This window comes from Sceloporus occidentalis, unplaced genomic scaffold (genome assembly GCF_023333645.1).
Source record: "Sceloporus occidentalis isolate IW3139 unplaced genomic scaffold, rSceOcc1.0.p SCAF_25, whole genome shotgun sequence".
In the NCBI taxonomy this organism is placed as follows: domain Eukaryota; kingdom Metazoa; phylum Chordata; class Lepidosauria; order Squamata; family Phrynosomatidae; genus Sceloporus; species Sceloporus occidentalis.
In genome coordinates, this window is record NW_028317005.1 from 2,448,376 (window position 1) to 2,461,275 (window position 12,900).

General features: G+C 35.4%; 1 protein-coding gene across 1 annotated transcript; it reads left to right on the plus strand.

Moving 5' to 3' along the window:
- Positions 1-455: 455 nt before the first annotated feature.
- LOC149300258 (zinc finger protein ZIC 4-like) lies at positions 456-5,071 on the plus strand. The gene is made up of 2 exons (XM_089485399.1): positions 456-1,620; positions 4,635-5,071. Exons 1-2 carry the CDS (start codon positions 456-458, stop codon positions 5,069-5,071), a joined length of 1,602 nt encoding a protein of 533 aa, XP_089341525.1.
- The last annotated feature ends 7,829 nt before the right edge of the window (positions 5,072-12,900 follow it).

Consider the following 12,900-nt stretch of genomic DNA (forward strand, 5'->3'; position numbering starts at 1 on the left):
GTAAATACATACTTCTTTTAAGTTTTATAGGATCGTTTCCAGCACGCCTTATCTACCAATCTGTTTCAGGTCGGAAAAGGGTGCGTGATAACGCGAGCGTGTTATTTGTGGGAGGAATGGGGTAAACATGGTGTGGTTTCCCATGCGCCTGCGCAGTGCGATGTTTTCGCCCACTTCACAGTCCTTTCAGGCTTTCAGCAGGACCTGTCAGCGGTGACGTCAATCATCTCCAGCCAGCCAATGGGCTGCAGCTGTTATTGTTGAGCTCTCTGGGCAGTAGCAGTGTGCATGAATCTCTATTCAGAGTCTCGATGCTTCCTGCTGCTGCTTTTCAAACGTAGGGGATTCCACGTAGACATAAAAGAAAAAAAACTTAAAAAAAACTTTTTTTTCTTGGGGGGGGAGTTTTTATTTTATTCTTTTCCCACAGCCAAGTGACTGTAGAATTAGCAGCAATGAGTGTGGATGCTTTGGGGAACACAGTAATGGACCCTGCATTTGCCAAACGGAACCCGGCGTTGAGATTAGTAGATTTAGCGGGGGCTCATCATCATCATCACCACCATCACCCCCCTCAGAGCATGACAGGCTTTCAGGGGTACGTGGGTCATTCCCACTCAATGGCTCATATGCACCCTGGGGAATATGCTGCAGATTGTCGCCTAGGGCCAAGTCCTGCATTCCGGCCAGAACACATGGGGCATCATCCAGCGGCCCTCAAAATCAGCCCTGCCCATAATCCACACCACCATCACCACCACCACCACAACTATCACCACCATCATCATATGGCAGGCCACGCTGAGGTTGCCTCCAGTCAAACAGGAGCTTTTGGCCCGGCTCAATCAACTGCTGTATCCTACGCAACTATACCCCACACTGCTCAGGCTATTTCTGCAGGTAGGGACTTTTTAATAGGCAGAGAATTGACAGTACAAGTCATGCCAGGTCTGACTGAGCAGCATTCTACCACAGCATCTCACCATGGAATGTTTGTCTCAACAACAGGTAGCTACCCTGGACAGCATGGGCACCATACAGAAGATGGGAATCATTCCTACTTCTCTGGACCTCATGAGCAGCCTTCCCATGCAACCCCAGGTGGTCAACCTCTAAACGGACAGATAAGACTCGGGCTACCTGGAGATATGTACAGCAGGTCTGATCATTTCACTCAACCAGTTTCCAGGACAGACCCCTATTCTTCTGCATCTCTTCACGGCTACAGTGGCATGAACTTGAATATGAATATAACTCCACATCACGGACCCGGTGCTTTCTTCCGTTACATGAGGCAGGCTATCAAACAAGAGCTTATCTGCAAATGGATTGAGGAAGAACATGTGCCACCAAAAAAACTCTGCTCCAAAACTTTTACAACGATGCACGAGCTGGTCACCCACGTAACAGTGGAGCACGTTGGTGGGGCAGAACAACCCAACCACGTATGTTTCTGGGAAGAGTGTCCAAGAGAAGGGAAGCCCTTCAAAGCCAAATACAAACTCGTTAACCACATCCGAGTCCACACAGGTGAAAAACCCTTCCCGTGTCCCTTCCCTGGCTGTGGGAAAGTATTCGCGAGATCGGAAAATCTCAAAATCCACAAAAGAACTCACACAGGTCAGTACAGAGTGCTCCTTTCGTGTTTTTCTATGCTACTTTTTTTTTTTAGACAATTCTAAATTTCATTTAGATTTCACTGTGTCTATTCACTGATGCCTCTTACTGACACCCTATTGCATTTTACAACATCACACATTAAATAGCCATATAAATGAATTGATTATGATCCCCAGAGATAGTTTATGGCCACTTACATCTCGTGATCTGATTGATTTAAAGCTCTAGGGATTATAAATGAATGAATCATGAACAGAGTAAATAGATTTGTACAAGCTAATTAATATTTATGAAATAATATAGCAAGGTTTATACGACCATCTCAAAGTGTTATTTTATGGTCAATATAAACGATTAAATCTGGATTACTGGGACACGTTATAAATCTCTAAAAAGTCTGAGATGAAGATTTTCTTTAAATTCAGAAGGATGATGTTGCTCTAAAATTTTCCAAAACTACAATTCAGATCTGATAAATCGATCATGTATATTTGTGACAAAGCCCAAAGCAAGGATCATTTTTTAAAAAAAATTTAAAGCATAAATTAATTTGTGTAAACTGCTTACATACGGGTAATATAGCTCACGATATTAATTTTAATCTAAAAAATAATTAATTCTGGCTCGTTTTTTTTCTAACGCCATAAAGTTGTCCTGACAAGGACTTACCCAGCCTTTTGCTTCACATTCAATTTAAAATAAATGTCAAATTCGCAGTTTTACTAATAGCTGTGAACAGGTGCTCAGCATCTTCTTTTTGAAGTCTCTTTAACTAAGCATACTTTCTTTTTTCTTAAGAACCTCCCATGAATCTAACGATGAACAAAATTCATTTTTAGGAGGACTCACCTAGAATTTCATTTTTATCGTTTACAGTAAAGAATGCATTCTGAAATGCATTTATCACATTTTCTTTTTATTTTTATGAACAAGTTCTGGAAAGTATCAGACAGACCACTTTCAATTATCACTTCTTTTTGTACACCAAAAATAACTACATCTTATTTCAGTTTGGTACTAATTATTCAGAGACGTGATTTTTTTTCATTGAAGGGTAAGGATTAACCTTCTGTAAAATATTAATGACATATGTCTCTATGCTTCTGAAATAGTGGAGTGTAGGGGTTGCTTCATTTCCTTGAATAAATATTATCTGGCTACATTTCACTAATAGAATCTGACTGCAAAAGGCGGGGTGGAAATGCAAGAGAAAATACATATGAGGATACTAGGTGTTAATACCATATGCTTCAATGGAAATGTCACACTTGTGATGTCATTCACATTGTGTTTGTCAATAAACGTCTGGTTTTCAACATTTCCTTCTGATAATCCAAATTAGCTCAAATTAAGGAAAAAAAAATTCTTACTAGTTCAATAATAAATATCTCCTAGTTTTATTGAAAATAAACGTAACTATATAAAAACAATATCTGATGAATATATTATATATATATATATATTATATTAAATAATAAACAAGCTATATTATAATAATTAATAAACAGTATATATCAATTAAAAAAACAGTAAATAACGTCACTAAATACTTTAATCTGTATGCAAAAAAGGCTATATTGTAGCTGGGTCATTACTTACTATGTACATTTTGCTACAATATCTATTTTGAGTTTTTCTTTGAAATATATCTTAGTAAACAACTCGAATTGACTTTTAAATATGAAATATATTTTCTCCTGACGACTCCTTTATTATTTTCATGTAATTGTTTCTTCATACTTAAATACTATTTACTTGTATTTTAATTTACCAGGCAGATATTAGTTAATGTTTAGAATGCAAGCCTGTATGTGCACAAGGTAGCCTTGTTCACCCAGACTATAAAGGGATCTGTTAATAGGGTCTTCAGTAATGTGATCCACCTGAATAACTTATCTTTTTCTATAAACAATTATTAATAACTAAAAGAAATAAATCAATAAATAAGTACTAAGGAGTAAATAGGCCCCTAGAGAAACGAAGCACAGGTTAGGCCTTAAAGAAAAATGAATACTTGTGAACACGATCGTGCGTGTAAATGAAAATCAATCTCCTATATCTCATGTATGCAACAGATCGCTGTTTGCTCCATACATCTTATTTCTCATTGCATCTTCCTCACATGGGAAATCAAATATAAGGGACATGTTATCTACTGGATCTCACCTAAAAGCAGTAACACTTGGTTTGAAGGCTCACTAAAAGTTCACTGGTATACGTTTCTTTTAGCAACTATTCCTCCCTTATGTCCCTTAAAACACATACTTGTCAATTTAATATCCACCGAAACCATAAGAATTATATGGTTTTGTAGAATTTTAATATTGCAAACATATACGTGATATTGTGTGTTCTGCATTTTCATGAATATTATATGTGGTTTAGGAATAGTGTGGTACACAAAATAACACATATATGAAGTAGAATATATATATATGCATATATATATAACCTTGATACCTGCATACATTTAATCACGTGATCTTGCCTAGCTTATGCGTGCAGTAGGAACTCTACTCATTTTATTAGTTCATATTAGTTACTGTTTCCTCTAATATATGCTGCTTTTGTCTACTGTGAAAAATATTACAAGACGTTATTAATTAATTAATTAATTCAACCGATTTATGCTGCACATTTAGTCTATGCCACTGTTCCATAACTGTATATCGTGCAATGTTTTGCCTTTGGTGCAAATTTCTTTATATATATATATATAGATCTATAATAATTGAGAATCATTGTTATTAAATCAGTATATTTCCATGTGTATTTACTTGTTATTTATTTGTTTATTGGTGTATTATTTTCCTGATAGCACTGATTTAATAAATTTTAAATTACATTTTTAAAATTTACTTTTAAAACCTTGAGATAAATATTGTCTCATAGTTATTTTCATTAATCAGAAGAAAAAGCATAATATTGGGTGAGTTATATCACTTGATAAACTGTATAAACTACCATTTTATACTGACAGTGTTCTAACATATATGTCATGTTTTGTTTTCAAGGCGAAAAACCATTTAAATGTGAGTTTGAAGGCTGTGACAGACGCTTCGCCAACAGCAGTGACAGGAAGAAACACTCACATGTCCACACCAGCGATAAACCCTATAACTGCAAAGTAAGAGGATGCGACAAATCATATACACACCCCAGCTCCTTGCGGAAACACATGAAAGTCCACTGCAAATCTCCACCTCCCAGCTCAGGCTATGAATCCTCTATACCTTCTTTAGTTTCACCTTCTTCTGATTCGGGACAGGACCCTCCAGCCGCTTCTTCACATTCAGAACCTCTGGCACCTTCCCAAGGAGCCAACCTGAGTGAATGGTATGTGTGCCAAAGCTCAGGGGCAAGTGGCATCCCAACACCACCCAGTAACACTCCTTCACCTGACCATCGGAAGGCTTCCTACAATAACTGTGAGCCTAGGTCGACTTACTAGGAGTCAGTCTTACCTAGCACTACATTCCTTAAATTCATTCTGTATTTTGTAAAGACTGGAAACACCATCATGTCTGTTGTAGTTCTAAACAAGGGACTGGTCCTCATGATTAGTTCCATGACTGCTGAACACATATAAATGTAAAATAACTGCTGGTGTAAGAGTGTGTAACAGGCTGTTAATGGCTTCTGAAGCTTGAATTGGGACAGAAAAGCACAAACAATTTAACTGCCCCTCCCTTGTCAATCTATGTTTACTGTTCACCATGTAGGACATTGTTCATCAATGAACCAAAGTGTTTTGCTAACGATTTGTAGATGATGTACAGTTGTACACTATAAATTGTCAAAGGCATACCGTCATGGCGTTTTAACTTTTGTTAGCCTACACTCCCAGTGCTTTTATAAAGCTGATTTTTTTACTTGTTTGTATAAAAATAAATCTTAAATTAGCTATAATGGTCAGTGAAATGTTTATAATTAATAATGATATAGTTATTTATGTGTATATATTATTTTGAGTTGTCCTGGATTTAAAGACACCATTGGCCATGTAATTATTTCTAGAAATGTGTCAGATCACTTTCCCATATAGGGCATTGTAGTATAAAGTGGTGTTGAAATGACGTCATTGTACAGATTTCACACAGAATTATTAAATATGTTTGTGAGGTGCTATTGTTTTTAAATGGAAGTTAATGATTGCTGTTGCAAATCATGTTCTGTAAAATAAATTTTTTTTACCACTAAAAGAAAATAAGACAAGTTGGGTCATCTTTACCATAAATATTGTGTTTCGTTTACTAATACTTAAGTAGTTATATTCCATAGACAATGGTGTATAATGTTAAGTCTGGGGTTCCAAACCTACTAGTAACAGATCCATGGTCTGGTAAAATAGTATATGTATATATTTGTATAGATTTAACTGTTTAAGTAACACAGAGACACCACTATGCATCAACAGAATTTAAATGATTCTTTACTGATTTTGCTTTCCATATCATCAAAATGGTTGCCGATGTGGAAAACAAATGTAAAAAAATATATATATTCTGCAGAACGCTGTGCCTATGAGAGCCGATATTTGCTTCCTATTCTTGTAGTTGGCTGTGAATTTCTCAAACTGTTTGATTCTATAGGCTAATCACCTTTAATTTTTCATTTGCTTGTTACAGATGTCTGCCCTGTTGCTCTTAAGGTAATCTTCTAGACAGTCACAGCTGAAAGCTTGAATATTATTCTTAAAACATCAAAGAACTTTCCCACAAAGAAGTATTCTTCTCAACGGTGAATCTTCATGGTAAGTTAGTGTTTGTAAGGCAATGGGCAAGTCATACTTAATTCTTCAAAAGCAGAGTCTGGAGGCTTTCTAGTCTTTTCATTGAGAACATAATATTTACGTCTAAAGGAGCCTTTCTCTTGTGTATTCTCTTATATATTTTGTCTTTGACTCCTGCTAAATCATTTTCATTTAATTTCCAGTAAACAAAAACCACGCGAATGAGCACTTGTTGGGGATCATAATAAAAATGGATAAAAATGTTGAGATGAAAAGAACCTTCTCAATTGAGGCGTCAGTGGACCATTGTTTCTGCTTTCTGCAGTGATCAGAGAATTCATTTTGATTTGATGGCCAAGTTTCAAAAGGCAAGGAAATGGTTTTAAAGGAAAAGAATAGAAGAAAGACATAATCAAGTTCGGGTTGTTCAAAGAGTCTGGTTTTGGGGTTGAAAGTGTGAGTTTTATGGAGCCTCAACACGCCAAGTTAGGATCTCTATGGTAATGAGTGGGGTCATTGCAAGCTGTCTTCAAAAGAGGCACACTCCATTTGAGACACAGTCTATTAAGATACATTTGAAATGACCTTTGGTTTCATGCTAACTTAATACAGCCAATCCCCTATGTTATAAACCTTTCTAATATATATAAAGATCCTCTGTGGCAGAAGTCGAATGTCGATTGAGCATGATCATGGAATAAAATGTTTAGTTAAAGTCGGGGACTTGGAGATTTTATTTGTGGTATTAAATTTTTACATTATATGATATCACATTTGTACATATATATACAGATATATATACATATGTATATCTATATATATCACAGTAAAGATTTACATTTATATACATTAGTATATATAATATACTATATATATATATATATTATATAATTAAAAAATGAGCAATACTAATAGTACACTATTTACAAACATATTTCACACAATGTGATGACATGTTGGAACTTAATTTTTAAATTAATTTCACTGCATTTGCATCGACAGCAAATGTGATCAGGACTGGAGCTCAATAATTATTAACCATTTGATTGCCTGATGGTAAACATCCCACGCTGGCAGTGAAGTGGTTAAAGAGAATGTTGAAGTAATTGTCTTGTTTATTTTGTCCAAGTACCTCTATGAATAGAGGAAAAATAAACACGGCCAAGAAAAAAATCCAAATAGTTCACTCTCTTTAGTGGCAGTTCATGTGGATGAATAAAAAGGATGCACCGGGTTCTATTGAGCTGAGAAATCTTTGAAGTGGGAGTTATTATCTGAGACATTCTTCCTTGTTGTCCTAACAACGTTGATGAAACGTTAAAGGTCCTTTGTCAGCGATTTGTGAAGTCCAGGCAGCCAGTTAGCTGAAAAGCCACACTAACCCCAAGCAAAAAGATCGTTTTAACCCTCTGTATGCCACAGATAAAGCTAAATATTTGCTTTCCTGACACTATTCTAATCAATTGGTTAACAATGATTGTATAAATATCTGCCAGAGCTTGGAACATAAAAGTTTTGATTTATCATCATGCTATGTTTACATAGTTTTAATATGCAAAAAAAACCAAAACACTACAATATTCTAAAATATATCTAGTATATTGATCCTTCTTACTTAAAAACATTTAACAAAAAAAAATATAACTTGTCTCATCATAAGGAAACTTCACATATAGTTCTGTATTCTGCAAGTGAATTCCATATTCACTAACATCCAAAGCAAACAGAAGCGAAAGGTTCCATAATTTCTTGATTTATATATTGTAAGAAACGTTAAAACATTTCACATAGACCTTAATATCTTCACGGCTTCAAATAGGCTTTTTTGAAAGGCGCTCTGTTAACTTGAAGTCCTTTCTATTTACAGAGCAGGTGTAGAAATGGGTTGATAAAGTGCAAGTTTAATCCCTCCATGCCCAGTGAACCTCTTCAACACAAGATTGGATGCTTTGCAAATGTCTCCTCTTTGAAACGGCTTCTAGAGGTGATTTGGATTTTCCTGCCCAGTCATCTGTCCACGGGGAGCTAGACCATCATTACAAAGTTACTTAGCATAGACCATAGAAAGGTTTTAAGGTCACTAGTAACTTAAGAAGTATTTAACTGACAAGATTAACTAGCTTCAACAAAAGGAGCCAAGGGTTCTGCATTCTGCTGCTGGCATTTGTAGGAAGGAAAAATAAGCAGATCTTTTATATCCAATACAATATGCCAATACAAAATGTATATGTTTTAGTAGAAGAGAAGTAGAAATGTGTATATAATTTATAATACTTGTTAATTCTCATTATATGCAATGTCCCTACCTGGAAAGATGCCAAAAGCAAGCAGTTTAATGATTGCAGCCACAATAATTCTACAGCATTTTTGTGTTCAAATGATAATTACAATATCTATCTATCTATCTATCTATCTATCTATCTATCTATCATCTATCTATCTTTCTTCTGCTCTTGCTTGCATGTGTTTAGGACAAACATGTATCAACATAAGCAATTAGGACAATATCCCAAGCAGAAAACGCAATGCACTCAGAGTAGCTTTTATTTTTGTCCAAGAAAATAGTTACAAGATGAAAAACATACATGAAATCTAAGCATAGGATTTAGGGAAAGAGAGCCATCACTGAGCAAAATGATGCATACTATACCAGATGAGTGATGCCATTTATCAAGGTGAAAGGTAAATGTCTCTAGTTATAAGTGGACTATTATTTTAATAGCTGTTGTCCAGCCAAGGAGTTATATCTGACTGCCATTAAAATAGAGTCTAGGAAGCCAGTATGGAGAATAACTATTTGGGTTGCAGTTTTAAATTGATAGTTGGCCCCAGTGCACAATACTGAACCAAACTCCTCAATTCCTTGGAACAAGCAAACTTGTGTGGTCAATTGGGATTCTAAACTGTAAACCTGACTAAGGAAGATAATAATGACTAGTTCTCTGGGGAATGGAGAACACCTAAAGATGACACAATCAATGACATCTAGTCCTATTGATGCATTTTTATGCATCATAATGTAGAAGGTTTGAACTTCAGGTTCCACAAAGACATGTCTAAAGGATAGAAGAAAAGAAATTAAATTTCAACATGGGTTTCAAAAAGAATGACAATATTTTCAATGGAAAGAGTGTTTAGCATATTTCTATGGGCATTACTTTTTAGCCTTCTGGCTTTAACAATACAAGTCTGGGAGAGTGTGCTCAAAATTATGTTTTTTTTTTTAATGCATACCAGAGTTCATTATGCATAAACAAACCTAAACAGGAAAATATCCAGAAGGTACCTTTCCTGTGGACACATCTGTTTAATAGTATGATGATCAATGTCTTTGTCTGTCTCTGTTTCCCCCTCTATCTTAAGAAAACAATTATGATACAGCAAATGTGTTCTGTGAATTTAAATGAGCATCATTTTATTCATAACCACGTTTATCTTCAACTAGGTGATTTTTGTTTATTATTAATTTTTTCTTTATTTGTGAATTTATTTTAATAAATATAACTTAAATTTTAGCATTTGGCACTAGGAAATCATGAGATTAGACATTAATGAAGTGGCATAACATAGGGAGCCTGTGCGAGCTGTCTTGTATCCATGTATGTATCCAGGTTCGGTTTTAAATTTAAATGCTATAATCGCCAGCATCAAATGGCTTACTTATGCACCAAAAAGCCTATAAGGCCCTTTTAAGACTTAGGGTCTACCTGACGCACAGGGGCTGCAGAGGCCTCAGTTATAGCCTTAATTGTATTTAGCATCTATAACATGCCAAAATGTTCTCCTAGGAATTATGGATAGGGTCTCTATGTGGTACCTCTGAACTCATGGATGATGTACTGATGTTTCTGCTTTCAAACTATGCAAACAATGTTCAGTTTAATTAAGAACAGGAGTAATTTTATTTTATTTTATTTATTGTCCCAACTTTCCTAATCTGTTGTCAACAGACACCAGGCTTATGGTCAATCTTTTTTAATAGTTGACCGGATGACAAAAGCTCAGAACTATTTCTTTGGATGTTAAGTCCACCCATAAATGTAGCAACCCGTATGAAACAGAAATGTTACCTGAGACTGTACACAAAAGGGGCTGTAGTATTTTAAACACAGCCTATACATCAACACAGGTTGCTTAATGTGTCTATGCTATCACCCAAGCAAACTCTCCTAAGGTTCCAAAACAGCAGTTGTTGGTTCAAATAAAAAGATCAGACCTGGAATGGCTCATTGCTTAGTACCAGTAGACAATCATAACATCTACAGCTGAACTGTAACTTTGGTGTAAGACATTACTTTCCATCATGTTCTCCTTGTACATGTGTGTGAGAACCCTTTGTGGCCTGTATGTGATATTGTTCTTTCTCACCTCTCTCTTCAGGAAGAAGAAACGTTACAGAAAATGGATTAGAATATAAATGAGTAACAGGTGTTTTGTTCATGAAGTCCCACTTAAGACATCATCAGCAATTGAAATCATCTTCTCACATGCTTAGCAATGAATAGGGTGTGAATGTTTTGTCTTTGTTCTTGGTGTAATTGTACTGTATGTGTTCAGAAGCTTCAGTGTGAGAGTAACACATTCCAATTGATTCCATTCTTCAGTCAAAGCACTGTACTGGGTTATTAGGTCTCACAAAGCGCACCTCCAAATAATACTTGTAACAGTTGCTAGTGTTACCATCATTTATCTTTGATTAGACTACATAATGGTCAATTCGTTTTAGGATTGGAATATATATAATTATTAATTCATGTTCTCGTAGTTATTTCATTGTAGAATTATTAGGATTATCCAAGTCATGTAGAAAATTGAAGTAAAAAGAAATGAAGTTTGAAGTTTTGAGCACTAGTTTGTCTTGTGAACACTTGTAATAGGTAAAATGCTGAGACATCTGTTGCATGTCATGCGATCTCTGAATTTGTTATCACATACGTATGATAGAAATACAATGTTATTTTTTTCACGACCAAATCATCTCAAATACAGTTATATCCATGTTAACTTGTTTCACTCACCAAAGTTATTTCAGGTCAAAGGCCATTTGGTTTTAACAAGTTCATGCCAGTGAAATATCAATAGGCTACAAGACCAGAGGAGGTGTACTGATAAATCTGCCCTTATGATGTGGACATTTGTACCCTTTTTTGCAGCTGCTGTCCTCCACAATGCAAACACAGGCAAATGGCACATGTGTCCTGGATACAAACTTTCTGTGGAGTATAGAGCAGAGCTTGCTTGCACTCTTACAAAACATATGCCAAAACGATGTCTGGAGGTAGATACTGTTTCCAGAGCACTTTGTACATTGACCTGCCTTACATGAATGTACTGTCCAGATGTGGATATCTCAATGAATTGTCCGAAAGATTACTCTTTGAATCAACAATAAAAGCTTACCCTTCTTTATAAGTTGTAATATTGCTTGCTTTATTGTGTCATCATGAATTCTGCTACATGAGGAAATGTAAGATAGCGGATGATGTGAATAGGCAAAAGCAGAATAATGTTGGGCCTGAGATTCAGATTCAGTTCTTGCTATTTTGATCACACTGACCATTGTAGCATTAATAACAGCTCTACACTGCGACCTATAGTTAGATGCTTAAATAAGTCTAATAAGAGGGGGCCTTACAAACCAAATGTCTCTTCCATATTTTGCAGATTCAACCACACTGCTTTTTTTGAAATTAGATTTGTCTAATACTAAGCATAAAGAGACTACAACTAATACTCTGTAGCATAATTAATGGAGATCACATGTAGGACAAGGAAACTTTTGCAAAACGTTCCATGAAAAACATAATTGTTTCCACTCAATTTTTCCTTTAAATGTTAACCCATATATATTTTTGGCTATGCTATAAAATTAGACACATTTAAAGGTGGTCATTTAGTTCATACAACTAGATGTGGAATAACATTGTACTGAATTAGAAATGTAAAATAGGTCCTGACACTTAAAGGCCAGTGGCCAGTGGCTGTCAGGCACCGGCACGCCGTGCTTTGCCTTGTGTGCCCTTCAGCCAGTCTGAATAATGGTATTTAGAAACGTAAATATATATATGCATTTTGTGTGCATACCATGTGTGCATACCATGTTTAAATCTTGTGAGTTTTTAGCAAATTCAATTATTACATTTCTTTTAATTGAAGTGTTTCATATATTTTGGTGCCTACCGTTAACAGAATGTAAGGGTGAAAAAGTGTTTTTACACTACATATGCAATTAAGCAAATCTATTATAACAAAGCCTGTTTTCTCATAACCCTTTTCATGATATGGTAAAAAAAAACCTGGAAATAATACATAATTAGATCAGTTTCTATGGCAACCTAAATAACTAATGCCATCATGCTCTCAATATTGGAGCCTATTGTGATGAGATTAGGTCTTATATTACAGATTTCTGCATTATGGCAAATGAAGTAGCATGAGCATTGTAAATAGAATTCATGGCATGGTTGTACTAAAAGATGACAAATATAATGGAATATAGGCTTACAATCAAAGACCGCTGTTAAAATGAATACTTTTTTTTTGTATAC

Bases quoted from the DNA above. Each gene is read 5' to 3' on its own strand.
- LOC149300258 (XM_089485399.1), top strand. From the start codon at position 456: ATGAGTGTGGATGCTTTGGGGAACACAGTAATGGACCCTGCATTTGCC. The intron at 1,621-4,634 runs GTCAGTACAGAG...TTTGTTTTCAAG, and splicing joins CCACAAAAGAACTCACACAG to GCGAAAAACCATTTAAATGT.